Source organism: Pelophylax lessonae, assembly GCF_965119305.1.
Source record: "Pelophylax lessonae genome assembly, chromosome: 1".
NCBI lineage: Eukaryota > Metazoa > Chordata > Amphibia > Anura > Ranidae > Pelophylax > Pelophylax lessonae.
This window is the reverse complement of record NC_138768.1, coordinates 297,621,412-297,649,344: the sequence shown is the minus strand read 5'-3', so window position 1 is coordinate 297,649,344 and position 27,933 is coordinate 297,621,412. Positions and strand designations below refer to the sequence as shown.

Sequence of the window (27,933 nt, the reverse complement as noted above, 5' to 3'; positions counted from 1 at the left end):
GGTGGAAAGCCAGGGCCTGGTAGTTCTGCCACTGCCCCAGACACCTGGCATCTTCCTCTGTCCTTTCTTCCTCCCCCACTGCCGCCCCTCCCCTCAGCTCACAAGGATCATTCATGACGGTGAGTGAGTGCTGACTCGTGGCTGCGCCCCTAGGTGGCAATGCGCCCTAGGCGGCTGCCTAGTTTGCCTAGTGGAAGCACCGGCCCTGTCTGCACCCTGCTGTTGATGTCTGATATGGGGTTAGGAAAATTGTATCAAATACTTACCGTAATTTTCCTTTCCTGACGCAAATACATGGAAGCATACGAACCCTCCCTCTGATCTTTGTGCTTTATACGGAAAATGGGGGAGGTTGCTCTCGGTCAGACTTTTTTAGATTTGGACAGGTCCTATGGGTGGATATAGGGGCGGAGCTATATCATATGTATTGGCATCAGGAAAGGAAAATTACGGTAAGTATTTGATACATATTTCCCTTTTCATACGAAAATTCTTGTACGTCAGAATACAACTTCAGAAGTGATGTCATGTGTTGAATTGTTTTGTATGTATTTGTTAGTTTCTGAGCATGCCTAGTCTTGCTCTTACGATTTTTTTCGGATGAAAACTGTACTAATTAAACGAAAATCGGACCTGGTGTTCACGTACGATAAAAACTTTATAGCCTACACAGTCCCTTTTTGTCCTACGAAAAAAATTGAAATCGGCTGTCAAAAGCACTATCCTAACGATTCAAAAATCGGCAGATCGTTCGTCGTACAAAATTTTACTTCTGATTTTCTTATCGTGTATATGGGTCTTTAACTCCTTCTGGATTGGAAGAATTTGCCCCCTTAATAACCAGGCCAGTTTTTGCGATTCTGCATTGCGTTGCTTGTGTGGTCGTGCGACGCTGTACCAAAATAAAATTGATGTCCCTTTTTCCCCACAAACAGAGCTTTATTTTGGTGGTATTTGATCACCTGTGCGATTTTTATTTTTTGCGCTATAAACAAAAAAAGACCGACGATTCTGAAAAAAACCCAATATTTTTCACATTCTGCTATATAACATTCCCAAAAAAAAAAATAAAAATAAAAATTTTTAATCTTTTTAGGTTCATTTGTGTTCTGCTACATATTTTTGGTAAAAAAAATCGCAATAAGCGTATATTGATTGGTTTCGCAAAAGTTATCGCGTTTAAAAACTAGGGGAAAGATTTATGTCATGTTTATTTATTTATTTATTTTTTTACTAGTAATGGCGGCGATCTGCAATTTTTAGCGGGACTGCGACATTGTGGTGGACAGATCGGACCCCTAACTGAAATTTTTGACACTTTTGGGGGGGACCAGTGACATTAGTACAGTAATCAGTGCTAAAAATATGGACTGTTACTGTAATAATGACATTGGCATGGAAAGGGGTTAACCTAATGGGCGATCAAAGGGTTAAGTGTGAGCCTAGGGAAGTGTTTAGTAAAGGCCCGTACACACGTACCGATCGTCGGCATACAAACGTCGGTGGACGAAGGATCTGCCGATTGTACGCGTGTTAGTATGGTGCCTCCGACAGATGTCTGCGCACAATCCGCGGACAAAAGTCTTTCTTGCAAACATGAAAATTTTTGTATGCCGACACCAGAACGGACGATTGTTCGCCTGTCAGTACACAATTCGGCCGACAGACCGCAGATTTGCAAGACTGGGCATGCTCAGAAAATAGAAAACACAGGGAAAGTTAACCATTACATGACATCACTTCTGCAGTCGGCGGACAAAATTCTTGTGCTGTCCTTGTGCTGTCTTTGCACTTTTCAGCAGACACCGACATCCCGGGGAGAAAAGAGGAACATTTGTAAGCCGACCATCGGTACGTGTGTACGGGGCTTTACTGTGGGGGGAGGGTCTTGTGAAATGACCATAGAGACCTACGATCCTATATAGAAGGATCACAGGCGCTCTGTTAACATTTCTGAGAGAAGAACGGTCAGCTGTGTTTACAACAGCTGACCGTACATCTCTCTCAGCGGGGAGCGATCTGGGGTGGCCGGCGGCAATCGGAGCTGCCGACCCCATGCATCGGCATCCCTGTTGCCTAGTGGGGTGCTCGCTCCCCAGCACCAAGCGCGCAGGAGGGCCAGCCTGCCGCAGTGATGCTGGCCATACACTAGCCGAAAAAGTGTTTGAAAATCTGTCATTTGATCCGATCGTTCGTTTTTTGTCCAGTTAATGGGCACAAATAGAAAATAGTTTTTAACTTTTCAGAGCCGAAAAATCGAAGGAACAGTATGGAAAATTCTGCCGAACGAATGATAAATTGACAGGTTAATGTGATTCTCGGCCGAACTGTTTGCACTAGGCATATGTGAAAAACGTCCAATGAAGGATTTATCATTCGAAATTTGGTCATTACATGATGGCACGGTTGTCTGCTCTCACGGCCGATTTTTTTTTTTGAAGATGAGTTTGAACAATTTTTCGGCTAGTGTATGGCCAGCTTAAGGCCCCGTTCACATAGGGGCGACGCTACTTCGTGACTCGGAGGTCGCGGTGCGAGCAGCGCACCGCGACCTCGGAGCGGCCGCCACGGACCTCCTGGTCGCCCCAAAGAAGCTCCGGACCCTTTTTCTAGGTCGGAGCGACTTGTGTTGCTCCTATTAGAACGGGTCCGCAGCTTCCCTATGGGAGGCGACCTGCAGCGACCTGTGAGGCGACCAGGTCGCCCTAGTGTGAACCGGGACTTAATGTGCAGCAGGCGGTCAGGAAGCTGTTAGTAAAGTTGTCATCCAAAAATTCAATACAAATACAGAACACATTACATCACTTCCGAATTTTTATTCTGTCGTACGAGAATTTTCGGAACTTTAGTAGCCTGTTCATTTTCGATAGACTAGCATGCAAAAAAAAAGACGATCTGTTGTCTGATTTTCAGATCGTGCGTACGGGCCATTATTCTATCCAAAATGAAAAAACAAAGTTTAGCCTGGAGCTCTACAGAGGTGACGTTATGCCTATTCATTTGGCTGCTGATTCAATTGTTTTGATTGAATTGCAAATAAATAGGACAATACATTTGAAGCCATCATAAACGGAAATAAAGGTAAGAAATTATGTTGTCCTGTCCCCCTCCCTCCAGTGCGGAGGAAGTAATGTGGATGTGATGGATCCTTCTCTATACACACTGTCTCCCTGCAAAGTCTTGGATCTCAGAACGATCCAATTACAGCGTACACGGCGTTCTATTCTCCAACTGTCATTCTCCAGCCAGGACCCGCCCATAACCGCGCCGCAGCCGTATCCATGGCAACCATAGACACCGGAACAGGAAGTGCTTAGCAAATGAAGGCTTAGAATTCGTTAAAAGGAAGGCTGGGAGCAGAAGAGTAGAGCGGTAAGGAACAATAATGAAGTGTACGTTGGTCTTGTGTGCCCTTGTTCTGTCCTTATAGGTGTCTGAGAATTCTCCCCTTCCTATGTATGTCTGACATCCTAGACAGCACGTGTATACAGTGCAGACATATCCCATGGTGTGTGCATTTTGGCAGCAATCTCTGTATTACTCCAGGCTGATCTACAATATCCTGAACCTGACCTGGCCAATCAGTTCTCATTGTATAGTCAGGAATATCAGTGTGTCTCCCTCTGATCACACCTATACAGGCGCGATGGGGCAAGTGCTTTTAGTGCATCACGCTTACATCTGCCCATTTATTTCAATAGGCTGCCCTGCACGCAAATAAAACTGCACCAAAAAAAGTGCATGACCCTTTTTAAAAATTGGTGGGTTACTTTGTGTTTTGGCACATGCAAAGGTGTGAGCATTAGCAAAGGTGCATGCGGTTGCGTTTTGGGATTAATGACACTGCCGCATGCCTGAAAAAGGGCTGTGTGTTTTTGTGCGTTTCGGGAAAGTGCACAATTCTGTGTGCATTTTTGCATGACTCCAATGCGAAGTTAGCCTTACAGCAGTTGTAAAGGTGTGTACAGTAATACCTTGGATTGTGAGTTGCGGAAACGTGCTTGTAATCCAAAGCCCTCATCAGGGGACGACTGGGCCAGGGGTCAGGGGGGCAATTGCCCCCCCGGGCTGCTCTGATGCCCCTTAAAAAGGCTGCACTGCTTCTGCCACAGACATGCCTAAAGGATTCCTGGTGAAAAGAAGTAAAAAGTCCCCGCCATTGACCTACTGTACTGAGTTTGGGTTGAAGACAAGGATGGAGTGCAGGCCTCTCCCCTCCCCCCAGCATGGATGATGTAAACTCTGTCTGAGCAGAGGCCAGTTTCATGCCCCACTAGATCCCCTTCTTCCTCCGCCAGCCCCGACCGAGCTGTCCCAGCTGCCCCTAACCGCCTCCTGCTGGCCAGGTCGGGAACCCGGATTGAGCCAGTAATGCCCCATACACACGTGCAGATTATCTGCAGACTTACCTTTTCTATGTAGTGCAAGGGCCTGCCGGATTGCATACAAATTGAAAGTGTTTAGGTTTGACCTCATATTATATGGTTTTGGTAAGTCTGCAGACAAAAGTCTGCAGATAATCTGCACGTGTGTATGGGGCATAAGAGAGTATCTGGAGTAGAGCTTCAGCTCGGAATGGGGGTCAGGAGGAGGCTGGCAAGAGGGAGAGTGGGCCAAGTCAATGCACCATGGGCTTCTGGTTTGTACTTGCCCCCTGGGCCAAAAGTTGCCAGTCTGCCCCTGGCCCTTATATATCAAAGCCAATTTCCCCATAGGAAATAATGGAAACCCAGATGATTCGTTCCACAACCATTTATTCTTAAATGCTTCCGTTTAAAGTCCACATAAAAAGATAGTAATGTGGTAGATTGTGTAACCATAAATTGCAGCCCCCACAAGAGGAATAGAAGCAAAATCCAGAAAGAGCCACAGAGTATACAAAAGAAGAGATGATATACGGCAATACAGAATACAGTGTATGGTGTATACAGTACGTGGCCAGAGATATGGGGGAAATACGATCAGTAGAAGGATCACAGTTTTAATGTAAATAAAAAGTGGAAATTCACTCACAATGTTAAAAACAATATCCCGCGTTAAGGAGTATGGGGCTCATCCATATAAAGCCATTGGTGTATACAGCAAAGCTGCTGGTGTTTACATTACCATATGCGGCCAGAGATTCGGGGGTGCTGGTGACTCCAAGCACATTCTGGAGAACTTAGAGACATTCGGGAACTGTTAACACTTCAGGGTGCTCCAAAAGTGCGTTACGCCCGCCCCACCCAGCTGGGAGTGTCTCTGAGTTCTCCAGGAAGCCCTGGAAGCCACCAGCGTCCCCGGACCTCTGGCCACATACAGTACTGTATACACCAACACTTTACATGAATGAGTACCAGACTCATTAAAGTGGAACTGCACTGCATCTGAGCACCACAAACCAAAAATTCTATTTAATTATTTGTATTATTCAAAGCAATCTTCCACATCCATCCATGTCTCCATGCTTTATTTTGTTGAGAAATTACTTGGAAAAACACCCTCCTAGCGTTTCTGGTCATGGCCATCTTTATTAAGGGCAGATGATTCATGTATCATTTACTTCCTGGAATCCATCTGCCCTTAGCTCAGGCATGGGTTAAGCTGAGAACCCTCCCTTCTCTCCTGAAGACTTCTTGGATGTACAGTGGGTACCGAAAGTATTCAGACCCCCTTAAATGTTTCACTCTTTGTTATATTGCAGCCATTTGCTAAAATCATTTAAGTTCATTCTTCTTCCTCATGAATGTACACATAGCACCCCATACTGACAGAAAAACACAGAATTGTTGACATTGTTGCAGATTTATTAAAAAAGAAAAACTGAAATATCACATGGTCCTAAGTATTCAGACCCTTTGCTGTGACACTCATATATTTAACTCAGGTGCTTTCCATTTCTTCTGATCATCCTTGAGATGGTTCTACACCTTCATTTGAGTCCAGCTGTGTTTGATTATACTGATTGGACTTGATTAGGAAAGCCACACACCTGTCTATATAAGACCTTCCAGATCACAATGCATGTCAGAGCAAATGAGAATCATGAGGTCAAAGGAACTGCCTGAAGAGCTCAGAGACAGAATTGTGGCAAGGCACAGATCTGGCTAAGGTTACAAAAAGATTTCTGCTACACTTAAGGTTCCTAAGAGCACAGTGGCCTCCATAATCCTCAAATGGAAGACGTTTGGGACGACCAGAACCCTTCCTAAAGCTGGCCGTCCGGCCAAACTGAGCTATCGGGGGAGAAGAGCCTTGGTGAGAGAGGTAAAGAAGAACCCAAAGATCACTGTGGCTGAGCTCCAGAGATGCAGTCAGGAGATGGGAGAAAGTTGTAGAAAGTCCACCATCACTGCAGCCATCCACCAGTCGGGGCTTTATGGCAGAGTGGCCCGACGGAAGCCTCTCCTCAGTGTAAGACACATGAAAGCCCGCATGGAGTTTGCTAAAAAAACACCTGAAGGACTCCAAGATGGTGAGAAATAAGATTCTCTGGTCTGATGAGACCAAAATAGAACTTTTTGGCCTTAATTCTAAGAGGTATGTGTGGAGAAAACCAGGCACTGCTCATCACCTGTCCAATACAGTCCCAACAGTGAAGCATGGTGGTGGCAGCATCATGCTGTGGGGGTGTTTTTCAGCTGCAGGGACAGGACGACTGGTTGCAATCGAGGGAAAGATGAATGCGGCCAAGTACAGGGATATCCTGGACAAAAACCTTCTCCAGAGTGCTCTGGACCTCAGACTGGGCCGAAGGTTTACCTTCCAACAAGACAATGACCCTAAGCACACAGCTAAAATAACGAAGGAGTGGCTTCACAACAACTCCGTGACTGTTCTTGAATGGCCCAGCCAGAGCCCTGACTTAAACCCAATTGAGCATCTCTGGAGAGACCTAAAAATGGCTGTCCACCAACGTTTACCATCCAACCTGACAGAACTGGAGAGGATCTGCAAGGAGGAATGGCAGAGGATCCCCAAATCCATGTGTGAAAGACTTGTTGCATCTTTCCCAAAAAGACTCCTGGCTGTATTAGATCAAAAGGGGGCTTCTACTAAATACTGAGCAAAGGGTCTGAATACTTAGGACCATGTGATATTTCAGTTTTTCTTTTTTAATAAATCTGCAACAATGTCAACAATTCTGCGTTCTTCTGTCAGTATGGGGTGCTATGTGTACATTCATGAGGAAGAAGAATGAACTTAAATGATTTTAGCAAATGGCTGCAATATAACAAAGAGTGAAAAATTTAAGGGGGTCTGAATACTTTCCGTACCCACTGTATGACATAATTTGCCTAGGCATGGGGACCAGGAAGTAACTGAAGAAATATAAGAAAAATGTTTAAAGAAATTAAATCCTATTTACTGATTCTAGCAGCATAAGGAATAACAATTGAGAGAGTGAAGTTCCACTTGAACATCATATACATTGTGAGTGTAATTCTAATTTTTTTTTTTTTTTCAACATTAAAACTATGAAATTGATCCTTTTACTGCTCGTCTTGCAAGACAGCGCTCGCATATCAAGTTACAATCTAAAAAAAAAATGTTGCTCGTCTTGCGAAACAATCGTATACCACGTTACTCGCAAACAAAAGGTATTACTGTGTGTGTATGTATATATGTATATATATAATATATACATACGCACACACTGGCCACTTTATTAGGTACACCTTGCTAGTCCCGGGTTTGACCCCTTTTTGCATTCAGAACTGCCTTAATTCTTCGTGGCATAGATTCAACAAGGAGTTGGAAACATTCCTCAGAGATTTTGGTCCATAGTGACATGATAGCATCACACAGTTGCAGATTTGTCGGCTGCACATCCATGATGGTAATCTCCCGTTCCTTCACATCCTAAAGATGCTCTATTGGATGAGATGTGGTGACTGTGGAGGCCATTGGAGTACAGTGACCTCATTGTCATGTTCAGCAAACCAGTGGTGAGATGATTTGAGCTTTGTGACATGGTGAATTATCCTGCTGGAAGGAGCCATCAGAAGATGGGTACACTGTAGTCATAAAGGGATGGACATGGTCAGCAACAATACTCAGGTAGGCTTTGATGTTTTAATGATGCTCAATTAGTACTAAGGGGCCCAAAGTGTGCCCAAAAAAATATCCCCACACCATTACACTATCACATTACACTCCAGCCTGAATCATTGATACAAGGCAGGATGGATCCATGCTTTCATGTTGATTACACCAAATTCTGAACCCACCATCTGAATGTCACAGCTGAAATCAAGGCTCATCAGACCAGGCAACGTTTTTCCATTCTTCTATTGTCCAATTTTGGTGAGCCTATGTGAATTGTAGCCTGGGTTTTCTGTTCTTAGCTGTGAGGAGTGGCACCCAGTTTGGTCTTCTGCTGCTGTAGCCTATCTGCATCAAGGTTCGATGTGTTGTGCGTTCAGAGATGGTATTCTTTATACCTTGGTTGTAACAAGTGTTTTTTTTTTTTGAGCTACTGTTTTCTTTCTATCATCTCGAACCAGTCTGTCAATTCTCCTCTGACCATTTTTTTCCCACACAACTGCCGCTCACTGAATATTTTCTCTTTTTCGTACCATTCTCTGTAAACCCTGGAGTTGGTTGTGCGTAAAAATCCCAGTAGATCAGCAGTTTTTGAAATACTCAGACCAGCCTGCCTGGCACCAACAACCATGTCACATTCAAAGTCAATTAAATCCCCTTTCTTTGCCATTCTGATGTTCAAGTTGGAAATTCAGCAAGTTGTCTTCTTCACATCTAGATGCTTAAATGCATTGAGTTGCTGCCATTTGGTTGACCGATTAGCAATTTGTGTTACAAAGCAATTGAACAGGTGTACCTAATAAAGTGTCCGATGCGTGTGTGTGCAATATATATATATATATATAATATAATGATATATATATCATTTTTTTTTTTTTTTTTTTTTATAACAAGCATGTTATTCTTACCTGGTCTGTGCAATGATATTGCACAGAGAAGCCCCAATCCTCCCCTTCTCTCTTTGGAGCAGCGGCTTCTTATGAGGGCACACCTGCAGGCTTGCTCCTGAGCCAGGTAGTCTGCCTCTGTTAACACACACAGTGTGGCTCAGCCCCAATCCCTCCTCACAGCATTTGATTTTCAGCAGCAGGTGCCAATGGCTCTCTTGCTGTCTCTAAGGGTCCTTTCACACGGGCGGTCCGATCAGATCCGCCTGTAAGTTTTTTAGGCGGAGCTGATCGAAATTCTCCATGCATCCCTATGGGGCAGCGGATGTCAGCAGAGACATGTCCGCTGACACCCGCTGCTATCCGATCCTGTCTGTGAAAACCAAGCCATTCCTTCCCCAGATCTTCTGTCCCCAGCATCTGAACTGTGGGCACCCGACTGTGAAGCTGCACAATGTGTGAGCAGCGCTGCACATTGTAAATGGTCTTGCAGTCTTCTGGGACCTGTAACTTGTCCCAGACGACTGCAGGGGAGAGGAGAACTTCTGCTCCGATCGCCTAGGCAATCCAAGTGGGACTGGGTACCTGTCAAACCAGGTACCTGCTTCCCAAGGCTCTTGTGCACATTGCTGGATCGCGATTGGGCTCAGGTAAGTGTTAGGGGGGCTGGGGGGACTGCTGCACAGAGGAGGTTTTTTTTTACCTTCATGCATAGAATGTTTGCAGTGAGGCAAACACAAGACCCATACAGAATTGCTATTACTAAAAACTGGGGTTGACATAAAAATAACCATGTTTGTTTATCTTTTATACATATGTGTTTTTAGTAGCAATTCTACTTTATCATTTTTATGTGTGTTGTTTTTAATGTGTTTTAGTAAGGCTTGGATATACCTTCATGAAGGAAGATTTTTCAAACAGTACTGACACCACTGAGTACTGAACAGCTTACAGGGTATCAACCAGAGATGTTCAAACTTTCTAGACAAAGGGCCAGTTTACTGTTCTTCGAATTGTAGGGAGGTCAGACTGTAGCCAGCAGGAGTAGAAAATGCCCCAGCGTCTTTGAATGTAAACAATGTCTTGGTGGTCAGTGGGAATTTAAAAGTGACATAGCTACTGTTTTCATAGGAGGGAGAAAAGTACCCTATTATTTTTATTAGTGGGACTGGGAGGACTATTACCCCATCGTTGGTGTCAATAGATGAAATAGTGTCCAATTAGTGGCAGTGGGAGGAATAGTACTCCATTAGTGGGAGGAATGGTGCCCCGTTGTTGGTGTCAGTGGGAGGAATGGTGCCCCGTTGTTGGTATCAGTGGGAGGAATGGTGCCCCGTTGTTGGTGTCAGTGGGAGGAACGGTGCCCTGTTGGTGTCAGTGGGAGGAACGGTGCCCCGTTGGTGTCAGTGGGAGGAACGGTGCCCCGTTGGTGTCAGTGGGAGGAATGGTGCCCTGTTGTTGGTGTCAGTGGGAGGAACGGTGCCCCATTGTTGGTGTCAGTGGGAGGAACGGTGCCCCGTTGTTGGTGTCAGTGGGAGGAACGGTGCCCCGTTGTTGGTGTCAGTGGGAGGAACGGTGCCCCATTGTTGGTGTCAGTGGAAGGAAAGGTGCCCCATTGTTGGTGTCAGTGGAAGGAAAGGTGCCCCGTTGTTGGTGTCAGTGGGAGGAACGGTGCCCCGTTGTTGGTGTCAGTGGGAGGAACGGTGCCCCGTTGTTGGTGTCAGTGGGAGGAACGGTGCCCCGTTGTTGGTGTCAGTGGGAGGAACGGTGCCCCATTGTTGGTGTCAGTGAGAGGAACGGTGCCCCGTTGTTGGTGTCAGTGGGAGGAACGGTGCCCCGTTGTTGGTGTCAGTGGGAGGAACGGTGCCCCGTTGTTGGTGTCGGTGGGAGGAACGGTGCCCCATTGTTGGTGTCGGTGGGAGGAACGGTGCCCCATTGTTGGTGTCGGTGGGAGGAACGGTGCCCCGTTGTTGGTGTCGGTGGGAGGAACGGTGCCCCGTTGTTGGTGTTAGTGGGAGGAACGGTGCCCTGTTGTTGGTGTCAGTGGGGGTAATGGTGCCCCGTTGTTGTCAGTGGAAGAAATAGTGCCCCAATGTTGGTATCAGTGGGAGTAATAGTGCTCAAACTGTGGTGTCAGTGGGAAGAATAGTGTTCCATCATTTATATCAGTGGGAGGAATTATGCCCCGCTGTTGGTGTCAGTGAAAAGAATAGCTCCTCATCTTTAGCGTCAGTGGAAGGAATAGTGCCCCAGGTGACGGATAAACGGAAGAAAAGGGCCTCATCTGACTTGGGGGCTGCAGTTTGGCGAACACTGGTATACACCATCAGAACAGATAGCCCTCAAATAGATTTGGATGCCTATGAAGAAAGAAGAATTGATCAATTGGGCTAGAATCTTCTATTGTTCTCTGTTTAGAAATTAAAGATAGGTGATGCTACAAAACACAGCCAGGAATGGTCAAGCATCACATTCTGAAAAATGTACATGTCACAGGTGAAATTAATTTCTGAAGTCATATTGCTTGCAAATTAAAGACCAAACACTCTTGGTTATGTTCCAGATAGAAGATATGTATACCGCTCAAGTTAAGTGGCTCATCACAGGCTCCACTGGAAATCTCTGTTGCTGGCTCAGCTCGTTGTATTCTGGCAAATTATACAGAAAAATAAATGAATCGCTGCACTCCAGGGCTGCAAGGTGAAATCTGTCAGACGTGACTCCTGCTGTTATCTAATGAATAAGAAAATTTGGTGTAGCGCAAAGAGCAGTGAATCATTTATTTTTCTGACTCTTGCTCACAGTTGTCTAACTTATATTGCCCAAATTAAATAAATTACTTTTTTTTTTTTTAATGATCAGATGGCGCTGCCGACACTACCTTCAAACTGGCACAGTCGTAGCAGGGTTCTGGAGAAACAGATTGTTCGCCACAGAGAGCAAGAAGCTCGTTTTCGTAATGAGTGGGACACGGCCAATCGGTATTTTAAACAGTCAGATGTGTGTAGCAGCAAACAAGCTCAGTGGAGTTCACGTATTTCCTATGAACAGAGGTAATGCATTTCACTTTTACTCATTTTATTAAATTCCATAGCATACATTATACAAGATGTTACTTCCAAGGCCTCTTGCACACTGGACTTTTAGCCCCTGTGTTTGCAATCCTGGCATTTTAGTGCACTTGGAAGACAGAGGTGTTGCGCCCAGCCTGTCAGAGTCAATGACAGGATGAAATATGCTGCAGCTGGATGGGGCTGAATCCTGTACCGAGTGGTACTCATGTTAGTGCCCTATGCATTCAGGGACATATACCCAGAACACATATGTTTTGTTTTTTTTGGGCATAAATCCTTGCACATAAAAGACCTTAAATGTGAGTATCACTTGATACCACACTGACAGTCTCCAGGTTCTCTGCTCACAGAAGATTGGGAACTGAGTAACCAGTGATCTATGATCGCTCAGTTCTTGGTGTAGAGGCTAGACACATGCAGCATTGATCTGATTGTAAGGTATTGGGTCCGCTATATTTGAACCAAACAACTCAACAATAAATAATGTATCCATCAACATATTAGGTTTAGGGGAGAGGGGGTGCATGTTGAACATGTTACTTACACCCTAAATACAGGTGGAACATGTTCCAAAGGTGAACATTGCCTTTAAACTGCCAGGAAAGCTAGGGTTTTTGCACCTAGGATCTGGAAGGCAGAAGACCTCTGCTCACTGGCTCCTGTTCACTAGAGATCTAGCCGTAGAGAACTTCATTCTGCTAGAGAGAAATGTGAATGTCTGTTGCAGCATAGCATTGGCTGCATTAACAACACCTGTGCTGCTGTCCTAAGGAGAATGGAGCATGCAGCCAACATCTGCGCACATACCACTGTTCTCTGAGTGCTTCAGGGGGAGACTGAGGGGACCCCCCTCTGCAAAGGATGCCTAGAGTTTTTCTCTTAGGACTGGTGAGAGGGCTATCGGCTCGTCATTATCAACAAAATTGCATCAGATTCTGCAGTGTTCAGCATTGCCTTAGAAGGGGGGAGGGTACCAGCAAATAAATGGTATATATATATATATATATATATATATATATATATATATATATATATATATATATATATATATATATATATGCGCAGGTGTTTGAGCTATGAGGTGCACACCCTAATGCTATTGGCTGCACACACCTATGCCCTGTCCCTTTGGTGAATAAGGAGAATAAGGACAAGGTAGGTGAATGAATACATGAACATAGGGGAATTGATCCGCCATGACACTATAAACTACAGCAGCAACATGTAGGCCCATCATTACCACGTAAGCCAAATTAAACGGAGAATATAACTACACTAATACCTAGTTAGAATACAAAAATCATTTGAAAGTGTACAATGTAGTTAAAGTGGAATTCTAGGCAAATCCTAATTACTCCTAAAAATGCTCCCTTTCCCCTCCTAACACTTATTCTGACTAACCTGCATAAGAGAGATCTGTATACTTACTTATTTTCAGGCTGCTCCAGTCCGGTCAGCCGATCCAGCCTCCTGTGTCAGCCAGTGGCAGCTGCAGGGGAGAGAAGGGAGTGCAGACAAGGGAGGGGTCATAGTAAACAAATGGGTGAAATCACCGCTCCCAGGCATTACCAGTCATTGTTGAGTGCTCTCTGCTGCAGCTGGTGCTGGCTGACACAGGGGAGATCACATGACTGGACCAAAGCAAATTGTTGCTTTACTTTTTGCTTGCTGAAAAATCCTACCTAGCTTTTCTCATCTGTAAAATGTTGAAGCGGAATTCAACCTATGCAAAAAAAATAATTAGCAAAAGGGGCCCCAGGAGGTTTAAGCCACAGTATGGTAGTATGCATGGCATGTTAGCATATTATGGCAGACTTGCCTAACAAGCGATCCCTTACAGCCCTGGGTTGTCATTGCTGTTTGCATTGCTCAGTACTACTGTGTTTTTGAATATTAATGCCTATTTTCTTTTTTTTTCTTTAGTATGAATGCTTACCATCGTGAGAAACAGAGAGAAGAGAAAAGGAAGAACCTGGAACGCCGGAGAGATGAGCTCCGTAAAATGTTACAGGAAGAGAGAAATATGTTGGAAACAGAGTTGAAGGAGCTTTCTCAGAATAGGGAGCCTGACCTCGACAGCATGAGGGAACGAGCAGAGGGGCTAAGGTCTGCACGGGAGGAGCGTAGAAAAAAGGTTTGCTGAAAATAGGATAGAAGGAGCTACCATTGCTGACCTTTAGAAGATGCTACTTGCCTGGCTGTTATTCTACTCCATTAACCTAAATACCTTTTTGGTCACTGACCCAGAATTAGCATGAAGATCTGGATAGTCTGCAAAATGTCCTTAGCGACATACATATTCCAGGCCACTGACTAACCGAGTTAAAGGAAAAGTATGGCCAAAGCTCTTTTGGCCATACTTCTACTGTGGGTCACAGGAGTGCACTTAGTTCTGCACTCCAGTGACCCAGATTTAGCTGCTCTAGGATTTGCAGGGATCCTGACAATAATGTCATTATGCACCCAGATTCCGGACTCCAGGCATTACCAGTCATTGTTGAGTGCTCCCTGCGCACCACTGAGAGCCTGAGTCAGCTGGTTCAAGCCTACTCCACAGTCTGGAGTTCCAGTGAGCGCTGAAAGGGCAGAGCACAGAGTGGTGACTGACAGTCCCGAGAACCGAGTGGTCAGCGGTCTTTGATCGCTCAGTTCTCGGTGCAGAGCCGGCAATGAACAGAGCAATGCTGTAGATATCTAGATGAGTATGAATGTTTTTTATTTTTGAATCCCACACTTCTCTTCTAAAGTAAAAGGATTATAGCGGACATTCTTCTAGAATCTAGTGCTTTTAGAAGCTAGGTCAGCACTGGAAGCCTCCATGTTTCTCTCATGAATTGTTTCCTTTAACAATGAGTTGGTGCACTGATATAGCTTTCTTTGTTTCTAATTGTTTGTTTTAATCATGTGTCATTCTTTTACCACAAGCTTGCTGAGGAGATGCTGTATGAGCAGTGGAAGAAGAACAATCTGAAACTACGCGAGGTAAACCTTAAGTTCATGGTTTTGATTATATATACACAACATTGTTACACCAGATTCATTTTATCCGTTCTTCAAAAGTTATAATCAATAGAAACTGGACAACTAGCAATAAAAAAAAAAAAAAAAACTCTATAATAACACTTAGAGGTCTGTTTTTAAAAAAATATTTTGCTGGACTAATGTCCCAAGCATTCTTCCAGCCATAACAAATAATCACTGTAATTTGCTTAATATGTTTATTTACTATTGGCTGCTCCTAGTGGCTATAATACTGTATTTTCCTAAATATGGTTTTTCAGAAAATATTGCATTGTGGCTGGTAGATGAAGTTGATGATCCTAGGAAATATATGTATTAGGACAATTATGGAGATTATTCATGATAGCTGGGCAAATGCTTGTGACATATTTCCAGATAGTTTTCTTTTCTAAATAGACCCCAAAATGATTTCTGTGAAAGGCAGCTGCAAAATATGTAGAGTGAGGTGAACAGGTCCGTAAATGTATTTTTGACATGCTAGATACTGCAGCACTTTAAGTCTCAGCACCGATAGCTTGATGGTGATATTTTTAGTGCTTTCTGCAGCAAGAGCAAGTGTAAATCATGCAGTCATCAATAATTGTCACAAAAAATTAAGGTGTTCATTCATAACATATTCCTCTCCCCTTGCCTTGAAGAGGTTGTAATTCTCGGGCATAAAATATACAATAACAAAGCACATCCCTCTATAGTGTGTCCTTGTCTCAATCCATAGCACTAAGTGTCATTTCTGTCTGCTGCATCATTCTTCTGCTATCAGCATGGGTCACGTCTGACAAGTTTTCCTGACACCAAGAGAAATGGGACAGGGGAGGGACCTCCAGCAGATTGACAGCCTTATCTCTGTTCCTGTGTGCTGTGTGGACTGCGGTGTGCCCCTTTCATCCAATCTGCTTTCAGAGCTCTCCTCACTGAGCTGTACAGAGTGTAACTTCAGCTCTCTGCCCCCTTTTTTCTGAACTCTCAGACAAGCTTTATATATTCTGGGTTTGAACGGATATAGAGAAGAGAAGAATGCAGATAGAAAGATACAACTTATGTAGGAGGATTTGTTTAATTTCTGTGTATCATCTGAGGCCAGTCACTTCACTGGGTATATGTGAGGGTTTACAGACACTCTACCCTTCACTTGATTAAAATGAACATCTGGTGTCCCTAACAACTGCCCATCCCATTTGGAAATATTTACCTTCTCTTTGTTACCCAAAGCCTAACTAAGCTTAAAAGAGAAGTACAACCAAAGCTCGTTTGGCTGTACTTCTCCTATGGAATACAGGAGTGCAGTTCGTTCTGCACTCCTGTGGCTCATTTTAGCAGAGAGCGGGCGGAAGTCTACTCTCTGCTGATGCCACAGAGTTGGTCCAGGCTTTGCATTATCATGACCATGGAGTCGGGATACGCCTAGATCCCTTGACTGACACCTGTCTCAGCCACTCAACTAGCTGCTAAGAGCTTGAGCCAGCCGCTTCTGATCCCTACTCAGCACAGCGCTCCAATGAGCAAGGAGGGGCAGAGCAGAGAGCAGTTACTGACAGTCAGCAGCTCTCTGCTCATTGAGCTGTGAGAAACGAGCAATTGGCAGCGTTCGATCGCTCAGTGTTTCTCAGTGTAGAGGTGGACTGATGCTGCATCCACTTAGGTAAGTATGAATTAAAAAAAAAAAAAGAAAGAAACCCGTACTTCTCTTTTAATGTTGGTAGCTTAGAGAAGAAGTCCTGTCTTAGCTACGAGCTGTGACTTGGAGTCTACCTAGGGTTGAGTTCTTTTTCTTTATCCTTTTGTGACATCATTGGATACCTGAACAGCCAATCATCAATAATCACGCTGTCATGTGGGAGAAGTGCAAGTGAATCGCATGCTCCCCATATCTACAAGTACTGGGTATATCTGATCAATATTCACAGCCAGCGAAGTAGTAAAGAGAAGGTGAGTATGTGCAGCTGTGGAGGGCTGAAGTTAATTGAACTTGGGCTGCATTCATCTTGAGCGTTTTGTAGCTTAAACCCGCTCAACAAGCAAAATCAATAGCCCCTGTTCTCATCTGAACGTCAACAGAGGCCATTAAAATGAAAAGGATTTTGCTTGTTGAGCTTCGAGGTACGAAACGCTCAGGGGTGAATGCAGTCTTATTGGGGTACCCTACATTTGCCATTCTTATTTATGTTATGAAAGTTTATAATAATGATAAACCCATAATCACAGATTTTTTAAATCACATTTTTCACAATTTTACGTTTATTATTTGGGTAAGGATATCATTTTGGAAAATAGTAATATGCATTTTATAGAAATGATCTTGCTTTTATAGATTGTGTAGCCCCATTATCAGGCTGTAGGTATTTTTGATGCCTCATGGAGCATAGTCCATACATTTTTATTGTAAATAATTCAGAACGTTATGATGATCATCGATGTGTCGGTTGAATGAATATCGTTTTCTCTAAAGGTGGAGTCCAGTATACATAAGCAGTATGTGGTCGATACTTGGGGAGAACAGATCACGGAGAGAAATAAGGTAATTCCTCAGTCCTAACTAAAAGATTCTTAGACGGATACACTATAGTACCAAAAGTTTTGGCATGCCTGCCTTTACATGTCTCCCAGTCTTAGTCTGTAGGGTTCAATATTGAGTTGGCCCACCCTTTGCAGCTATAACAGCTTCAACTCTTCTGGGAAGGCTGTCCACAAGGTTTAGGAGTGTGTCTATGGGAATGTTTGACCATTCTATCAGAGGCGCAATTGTGAGGTCAGGCACTGATATTGGAGAGAAGGCCTGGCTCGCAGTCTGCGCTCTAATTCATCCCAAAGGTGTTTTATTGGGTTGAGGTCAGAACTCTGTGCAGGCCAATCAAGTTCCTCCACCCCAAACTTGCTCATCTATGTCTTTATAACCTTTGCTTTTTGCACTGAACCAAATCATTTGGTGGAGGGGGATTATACTGTGGGGCTGTTTTTCAGGGGTTGGGCTTTTCCCCTTAGCTCATATGAAGACATTTTGGACAATTTTATGCTCTCAACTTTGTGGGAACATTTTGGGGTTGGCCCCTTCCTGTTCCAACGTAACTGCTCACGAGTGCACAAACAAGGTTCATTAAGACATGGATGAGCAAGTTTGGGGTGGAGGAACTTGACTGGCCTGCAACTGTTAGGACTGTTAAGAATAGCTTTAAGGAGTAAGAAGATTTTTTTGATCTCTGTCTATGTCTCATTGGAGGTACTTTCTTTCACTTCCTGTTCCAGAAACACAATGGGAAGTGAGGGGAAACCTCATTCCATGTTCCACTGGGTTATTTCCCCTAACCTCTATTCCGGTGATGACTGCCCAATTCAGGATCCTTCCTCTTTTTCTCCACCAGGACAGAAACCGAAAGTGATTCCCTCCAGTGGGGACACAGACAACAACACAAATCTAACAGCAGTTTTAACAATCTTCCACTCTCCACTTCATCAAAAAATAAAAAAATGTTTTGTTTGGAGTTCCACTTAATGGCTGATGTACAGTAGCTTCAATTAAAGCTGTAATCTATTTTGTTAAAGAAAGCACTTTATTTTCTAGGAAAAATTAGAAGAGGAAGAAGCGAAGAAGAGGTTTGAGAACCAATATGAACTTGCCCGGCGTGAAGCGCTAGAGAATATGAAACGAGAGGAGGAGAGACGGCGCCAGGCAGAGAGGGAGCAAGCTGAAGTCCTGCGGCAGCAAATGGAGGAGCTCAAACTGAGGGAACTGGAGGTAAGGAGCATCCTGGTAAGGAGTATGTTTTAGCAAAAATAGATGAGAAAAAAAAAAAAAACATATTTAGCACATCTTGGGAATACTTATTTTATCTCTTTAAACACACAGCAAGTTGAGAAAAATAACATTTGCTAGTAATAAATGTGCTCCTACCTTAATTTTTGATAAGACATCAGTGTATTTATGGCTCTAAATGCTTAAGCACCTGGTGTCAGCCCTGCCTGATTAATTTCTGATGGATTACAAAGAACACAGACCTCTTATCATCTCCTCCTCTGTCCACATCTCTAAAACCCCTGCTTGTACACAGGCAGTGAGCACAGAAAGATATCAGCTCACAAGGTTTCTGCTAAAATCAAGCAATATTTTTTTACACTTATCAGCCCAATATACCAAAACATTTTCAATGGGATATTAACAACTTGCCGACCAGCCGCTGTACTTATACTGCAGCTCTGTCCCGTGAAATTATGTACCTATATGTAGTTTTACAGGGGGCGCAGAGCAACAGGGCACCCGCGATCGCTCCCTGTGGAGACAGAATGGCGGTCTGCCAATGTAAACAAGGCAGACCGCTGTTCTGAGTAGTGAAATCCTGTGTTTCTCCTATTTAGGAACACAGGTATCTGTGTTCATCCAACAAGCCCATCCTCCACACAGTTAGAAAGCACCCCCTAGGGACACATTTTAACCTTTTGATCGCCCCTGGTATTAACCCATTCCCTGCCAGTGTCATAAGTACAGAAACAGTGCATATTTTTAGCACTGATTACTGTAGTAAGGTCACTGGTACTCCCAAAAGTGTCAAAAAATGTCAGGTGTCTGATCTGTCCACCGCAATATCGCAGTCCCTCTAAAAATTGTAGATTGCTGCCATTACTATTAAAAAAATAAATAAAAATGACATAAATATTTCCCCTAGTTTGTAGACGCAATAACATTTGTGCAAACCAATCAATAAACGTTTATTGGGATTTTCTTTACCAAAAATATGCAGCAGAATACAAATTGGCCTAAAAAGTTTAAAAATTTGATTTTGAATGTTTTATAGAAGAAAGTAAAAAATATATATATTTTTTTTTTTTTATAACGCAAAAAATAAAAATCGCAGAGGTGATCAAATACCACCAAAAGAAAGCTCTCTTTGTGGGAAAAAAAGGACATCAATTGTATATGGGTACAGCATCGCACGACCGCGCAATTGTCAGTTAAAACAATGCAGTGCCGTATCGAAAAAAATGGCCTGGTCATTAAGGGGGTAAAACCTTCTGTTCCAGAAGTGGTTAGTAGACCAAAAAGAGCAAATAAGAAAAGTTTATTGTTTGGGTTTACATACACAAAAGTTTAGAAAAATTTGGTGTGCGAGTGTCTCAGCATTTGTGCGAATAATATCTGTCTGTTTCTATCTGTTGCCTTTTGGACTTTGAATGCTACATGCTCTTAACATTTGATCCTTAGAGAAAATAGCCTTAGGAACATTGGACCAGAAGAGTTCAATAACAATAGACCAATAGAGAAAATAGCCTAACACGATAGGCTAAGAAAATTCAACTAGAAGAAAAAGTAATGAGAAAAACCTGTGCACTTTAAGCTAAGTGTATGAGTTCCCTGTGCACTGCTCACCACTCACAGTGGAATGAATCCGTTACTGCAGGAGAAACAGACAGAAGACAGAACTCTGTTGTTTACCTTATCTTAGGTGATCTGTAGAAGGTTTCAGTCCCATAAAGCTGTCCCTCTCTGCAACATTAAGGTTTATTTACTATAGCTGGGGAGTGCAAAACCAATCTCACTTCTGCATAGAAACGAAACCGCTTCTAGATTGTTTTTTTTTAATATTGCCAAAGCATAATTAAACAGGTTAGAAGCTGATTGGTTTCTATGCAGAGGTGAGACTGATTTTGCACTCTCCAGCTTTAGTAAATAAACCCCATTGCATCAATTTTCTTTAGCCGTTGACTTTCTGCAGTACACTTTCAGTGGTGAGCATACTACACTAATACTTTGCTCAATCTAGTGGCCAAATAGGTTTTCTGCTTTAAAGCAATCATTTACATTTGAACAGCACAGAATATAACCTGCAGTATATACATTCATTTTTAGTCCCATTTGCACAAAACAAATGCAATTGCACTTTCATTGGGAAAATGGCTATGTAAATTCTTATTAAACTAATTAGTTTATAGTGGGAAGGTCTCCCTTATGTTATTTGCTCTTTAGGTTGAATTTTTTCTTAGCCTAGACTGTTAAGATATTTTCTCTATTGTATAAACGTTCTTTCGTTTTTCTGGTCAAATGGCCTTAAAGTGTTACTAAACCTACAAGAGTAAAATCAGTCTGTGTATGTAGTAAAGCATGCTTGGTATACTCACTGTGGAACCTAAGGGGTTAATCCGCTGCATTGTGTAAAAGGCTGTGTGATCCTGTCTTCTCTGATCCTCCCCTTCTGTCCCCAATCCACCTCCTGATAAGACAGAGCTTTTAAAGTCACTCTGCACATGCTCAGTTTTGTGTGTATTGTAAAAAGAGTTTTTTGTTTTTCTTGGAAGGGTGCATGTGATCAGCACAGGGCCAATCAGCACTGTCCAGGCAGAGGTTCAGGGATCCTGCAGCCTCATAGGACAGTCAGAGTAGAATAAAAAATATTCTTACAAGCTTTAACCAGACACCGATAAAAGTAACAAAACTATATGCTGCTGATGAGAAAAGGTATTTAGCAGTTTATATTAAAATTATTGGATTTCCATGTTCTGTGTACTGTGGGACACCAGATAGTGTGAATGCAGGGTCCTGGGTTTAGTAACTTTAACTTTTGAAGCTTTAAGTCTATTTTCTCTTAGGTTAAATGACAGTTATCCCTGGCACACATTGAATGCCGCTTTGAAATTGTGCAACTTCATCTGAAATCGCTCGATTTTAAAGCCGCATGTCTTTGAAGACATCTGTGCAGCTTCATGCACAAATGTCTGTTCAAGTCGCACCCGAAATCGCCAAAAGTAGTGCACATACTACTTTTTCAAATTAATTCAACATTGCAAAGTCGGCATCGCACCGATTAGAACAGTGCGATTGCCGGCAATAGGATGCGACTTGTCATGCGATTTGACAGTGTCATGACAAGTCGCTCCAATGTGAATGGGACTTATTGTTACATTTGCCTTAAAAAAATGTCAGAATCTGATTTTTTTACACTTATTACAAACATTTTGGTTATTATTCCTGACAAATGATGAGCTCTTTGCACAACATTTTTTTTGATAACTAGACCCTATGGGTACTTCGTGTTTGCATCCTTTATTTTCTACTTTTAGTGTACACAGCAAAACTGCATGTGTTTCATCGACAAAACAGCTGCTCCTGCTTCACAGGTTTACAGTCAGTGTGTGTAGCTAGCATTCATTTGTGTTACGGTAATGGAAAGTGTGCATGGGGCTTCTAGTAACAACTAGTACACATGTAACTAGAAATAATTATTGCTGGGTAAGCTTTGTTTAGCTGGGTTTTATTGTGGAGGGTTGATTTCTTTGGAGCTTTGTGCACAGTTCTCACTGGTGTCAATGTGACTCTATTCTTTGTGATAAATAATTCATTGAATACAATCTGGGCTAATGTATTAAAACACAGGCAGAGTTCACATGAACAACGTTATTATAAAGCAATTTTGGACAATATGACAATAATTGCGCACTCATGGGCAATGCATTAATTTCCTGTCTGATCATTTTCTGTTTGGATATGAAAAATAAGCAATTCTATTCAACCAGTATTCTGATCCAGATACCCCTGCCACACAGTACACATGGGCCTGAGCATTTACTTTTCTCTACTGCAGTCAAAGAAATACAGACTGAGTGGATAGTGAGAAAACAGCAGCTCACCGGTGAGGTCTTCTCTATGTTTACTTCCCTAATCAGCAAGTTCCATTTGTTGAATTCACAGCAAGAACTTTACAGCAATTAGCCTGAGGCATGTAACTATACAGCAAATACAATATTAATGTCAGCATCCTAAGGTATGAAGACTAAAGCTATTGCCCCGTAAACACGTTCCGATAATCGTACGATAAAACTCGCTTTCGATCGCACGATAATCTGATCATTGGTAAACAGCTTTCGACAGCCGATCACGACAGTTGGTCCAACAAAATCCGAAGGGACAAACAGGAAAACTTCTGTCGTACAATTGCCTCGCGAACGAAAATCGTTTCATCAGTACACTATGCGCCGGCTAAAAATCGATCGACAAAGACCGCGCATGCTCAGAAACACTAAAATGACACGGAAAAAGCCTGACTGCCATTGTTTTTGTTTTGCACCATCTGATACGTAGCTAAGCAACCAGGAAGCTTTTCCAGAATCTTACGACAAAAATCATACGGTTTGTACGCATTGTTGAATTCGATGTTAGTATCATGCGAACGATAAGTCGTCCGATTATCTGAACGTGTGTACGAGGCTTAAACGCCAATCTGTAGTGAACATTTTGCATTTAGATTCTCTGGAATCCGTTTAGCTTCTGGATATCTCTGCATGATATCCTGGTATTATTCTTGTGCAGCTGCCTGTCCTGCTAGCTAAATACCTGTCAGTAATCTTATCTTCTGAACCTGTGATAAAGTAGGCCAATGTGTTCTCTACCTTTAGCGCCTTACTCATTTCAAGCCTGCCACAACTTTCCTCACACACAAGAAAGCAGGAGAGGGAGGTTGCACAGAATCTCATCCCTTGTAATATTGCAGTATCTGTCCGAAAAGTATTCTATAAATCCAGTTTAAAATAAAAGTATATTTCTGTCTGTGGAAACTGGCAGCGTTTTCTTGAGTTTTCCTGAGTTCGAGTTTGCTTGTAAGCTTATGTTAATAGTTAATGTATTTATTTTACTTTGGACATTTTGCTTTGTAAAAAGTTGTTAGAAAATCTCATAGTAAGTGAGCCCATTCCTTCACTATTCTGAGACAGATGGAAAAAAGCAGAATTGTGTGGAAGGGGTAACACATCAAAAACTTAACATGCTCATTTACTGGCTTATTATTTATTACAGGTACAGTAAAACCTTGGATTGCGAGCATAATTAGTGCCGGAAACATGCTTGTAATCCAAAGCACTCTTTTATATATATATATATATATATATGCAAATTTCCCCATAAGAAATAATGGAAGCTCAGATGATTCGTTCCAGAACCATTTATTCATAAGTCATTCAGTTTATAGTCTATATAAAAAGATTATAGTAACGTGGTAGTTTGTGTAACCATAAAATGTCCATCCACAAATGACAGCCTGTACAAGGGGATTAGAAGCAAAATCCAGCAGGAGCTACAGAATATGAAAGATAAGAGAGGTGCCTCTAAGTCAGTGTTTCTCAACCTTTTTTCAGTCAAGGTACCCTTTAAAATTAGGCACAATCTCAAGGCACCCCATTCTAAAATGTAAAAGAAACTAAAAGTGTTACATAATGCAGCAGCATTGACATACATTGGACACTCAGCATTAGAGATGATTTATTTTATACACTTTTGCACACTGGTACTGACTAGTATTCCAGTGTTTCTCCTCTCCTTCAGTTTCACTACCTCATTCAGCTACTGTGAACCCATTTACGAAGGAGAAGGGCAAACAATCCTCGCGATTCGGCACTGCGTTACTTTAACGGACAATTGTGCCGTCATGCGGCGCTGTACCCAAATTAAATTATGTCCTTTTTTTCCCCACAAATAGAGTTTTCTTTTGGTGGTATTTGATCACCTATGCGATTTTTAATTTTTGAAAAAAAGAGCGACAATTTTGGAAAAAAAAAAAGCAATATTTTTTACATTCTGATATATAACATTCCCAAAAAAAATTTAAAAATCAAACTTTTTTTAACATTTTAGGCCAATTTGTTTTCTGCTGCATATTTTTGGTAAAATAATTTTTATTTGATTGGTTTGCGCAAAAGTTATCGCGTTTACTAACTACGGAAAAGATTTATGTCATTTTTATTGTTTATTTTTTTTTACTAGTAATAGCGGCGATCTGTGTTTTTTTTGCGGGACTGCGACATTGCGGCGGACAGATCGAACCCTTAACTGACATTTTTGACACTTTTGGGGGTACCAATGACATTACTACAGTAATCAGTGCTATAAATATGCACTGTTACTGTAATAATGACACTGGCAGGGAAGGGGTTAACTTTATTGGTGATCAAGGGGTTAAATGTATGCCTCATGCTTACTGACGTGTGTGGGGGGAGGGGATTGTGTGACACAGAAACAGATTGCAGGTTCAGCTATGCTGAATCCTGTAATCTGTCACATAGGAGATCCGCCCGCTTTGTTTACACAAGCGGGCGGATCTCCTCACTCGATCCCCGACGATCAGGGAAGAGCGGCGGTGATCACCGCCTCTCCTCCCCTGGCCTGACTCCCGCTGTGTCTGAATATTCAGACACAGCGGGAGCGAGCCTCCGGCAGCGCGCGTGCGCCGCCCACAAGGGGAGGAGTTCAGCGACGTAGGTCTACGTCGCTGGACGATAACGAGCCACTTTGCCGCAGTACCAGCTCAGTGAGCGGTCGGCAAGGGGTCAAATTAGAAAATGTCGATTTTTTTGGGAAATTTTCGCTCTTTTTTTTATTAATATCGCAAAAAGTAAAAATCGCACAGGTGATCAAATACCACCAAAAGAAAGCTCTGTTTGTGGGAAAAAAAGGACGTAAATTTCGTTTGGGTACAGCATTGCATGGCCGCTAAATTGTCAGTTAAATTTGGACAGTGCCAAGTGAAAAGAAGTGGCCTGGTCATTGAGCAGCAAAATCTTCCGGGGCTAAAGGGGTTAACCTACCATCATGCCTTTTCAGTGAGGGAGAACCTGGAGGAAGCCCACACCGGCATAGGGAGCCTGGCTCAAACGCCAGTCAGGTGGTTGGGATTCAAACCGATGACCCTAGGCGGAAGTGCTAACTACTTAGCCACTGTGCTGCTCAGAGTATCAGATTAGTAAGTTTATTTTAGATCTAGTTTGCCCTACTGTCTGGACAATATCTGAATTATTTTTACATCTCTCCATCTGTTGAACCCAGGACGTTTTCACCAGAGATTTTCTACAATTTCTGTTTTCATTTGTGCTGGGTTATAATATGCTCCCATATTATTTACACAGGCTCAGAATCTAAAGAAGGAACAGGAAGATTTACTAAGACAGCAGTGGGAAGTGGAGAAGCTGCAGGAGGAGAGGAGGAAGACTGAAGAAAGGCAGAAAAAAACAGAGCTTGGGTATGGAAAGAAATATATAAATTCATACAATTTTCAATGCAGTAAAAATTTTAACGGCTGATTGACCCAAGTATTCCATTTAAGGTAATATTGTGGTACTAGCTATTACAGTCAAGGATCAGTATAGACTTTCTAGGTCATTCCTTTATAAACAGTTGTTGCTTGTTATTCCCAAAATACTTTTAAGATTCCATAGTTCAATATATTGTATAGAGTTAATAGGCTGGTTCAGTTTGCTTGATAATGTGGTTAAAGTCAGGAATAAGAAATACAATACGATTTGTTTTATTGGTACTTATATACTGACGGTAATATTTTAAGTGATGTGTAAGACTGATTGAAACTAAAGGCCAGACACAGTGTGGATATGTGTTACCTTGATCTTGGGAGTCCTGGCCCCTTCTCCTCCCTCCCCATTCTTTCTCATTTTCCCCAATTTTCTATACTCTCTTTCTTGGCTCTATATTTATCATTCATGTACATCGGCCTACACTACATGTGTTGTACCTCGGAGCTCTTAAGCACACTTTTCCCCGTGACCCGAGGCTGACTTCTCTGAGCTCTATTGTTTGTTACATTATATGCTGCTCCAAATGTTAAAGCTCAAGTTGCTAACTACTTGAATACTCACATAAAAAAATACCCTGCAAGGTAAAGGCATAATATGCTACAATGCATTGCATACTAGCACATTATAAAAGACTTACCTTGAAATGAAGCCCTCTAGTAGCACATTGTCACTGCTGCTGAGGCTTCCTTCCGGGTTCGCGGGCTGTGGCTGCTTGAATGGCCGAGCCATGGTGGAGTCATGTCCGTGGGACAGGGCTTTGAAGGAACATCAGAGGTATGGCATTCCTATAGGGCGCATGCAGAGACTTTACCGGCTGCTGCTCCATAGAATTTCTTAAATGGTGCATGTTTAGGAGATACTAATTTCACCTACAGGAAAGCTTTATTATAAGCTGATGTTTAGGTAAAAATAAAAATACTTCATTTACTACCACTTTAACTTGTTATTAGAGTGTATAGAAATTGTTTTGTATGTTGAATGTACACTAATTTTATTCTTGCAATAAAAATAATAAACCGGAAACTAAAGGCCAGAATAACTCTTCATTAAATGATATTTTATTTCTTAGTCATTTCTTGAGTCGTCAGTATACAGCTCAGATGAAGAGGAGAGCCCAGATGATACAAGAAGAACTGGTAAGACATATACTTAATATACTTAGAAAAGAAACAAGCTATACTTTTTTAGGCTCTGTATCTGGCCTGCACATTTAAGGGCTGTATAACAGCCTGGACCCAGCTTTTCAGCTATCTGAACTGATAGGATTGGCCAAGGAAAGGCCTGCATTATAGAGCTCACTATCTATGGTGTAGCATAACCATTGTAAAGCAGTTGGGGTGTTATATGGCATGCAGTAACTATAGACAGCATTTTGTAAAAAAAATATTTTCTCTCATAAAAGTGAACTCCAGAAATCATCTGTTTTTTTAAACTTACATTGGTAATGCTTGGTTACATGTAATTATCCATGTGTCCAATCCAGAGGGCAACTGGGGATGTTGAAATTCACTGTAGTAACCTGTGTTATATTTCAGTCAGCACTGTCCTGCTATTGGTGTTCCTGGAGCCATTCGCTGTCTTCACGCTAAACACAGGAAGTCACTCACACCTCTACCTCTATCATTCACCAAACATCTTGTATTTTTTTCAATGAATACAAGATTTTCTCGGTAGCCCCCTGTATGTGAAAGATGAATAATTATGTAGCCAAGCTGGCCCTGTTTAAAAAACAGATAATTCCTGGAGTTCAATTTTAAATTATATATTGATAAAAAGAAGCCTCTCAATAGCAAAAGCTTAAAAATCTTTACAAAGGCACAAAGAAAAATGGTGTTCATTATGATATCCTTAAAAAATATTAACATAAG

General features: G+C 42.4%; 1 protein-coding gene across 1 annotated transcript in view; it reads left to right on the top strand.

Moving 5' to 3' along the window:
• Nucleotides 1-3,232: 3,232 nt before the first annotated feature.
• Nucleotides 3,233-27,933, top strand: part of TCHP (trichoplein keratin filament binding) — a 41,086-nt gene continuing 16,385 nt past the window's right edge. The window contains exons 1-8 of the mRNA XM_082252703.1: nucleotides 3,233-3,372; nucleotides 11,775-11,965; nucleotides 13,910-14,120; nucleotides 14,912-14,968; nucleotides 17,454-17,522; nucleotides 18,564-18,737; nucleotides 25,883-25,995; nucleotides 27,135-27,201. Of these exons, the coding sequence (XP_082108829.1) occupies nucleotides 11,775-11,965; nucleotides 13,910-14,120; nucleotides 14,912-14,968; nucleotides 17,454-17,522; nucleotides 18,564-18,737; nucleotides 25,883-25,995; nucleotides 27,135-27,201 (882 nt within the window). The 5' untranslated portion in view covers nucleotides 3,233-3,372. The remainder of the gene's footprint in view (nucleotides 3,373-11,774; nucleotides 11,966-13,909; nucleotides 14,121-14,911; nucleotides 14,969-17,453; nucleotides 17,523-18,563; nucleotides 18,738-25,882; nucleotides 25,996-27,134; nucleotides 27,202-27,933) is intronic.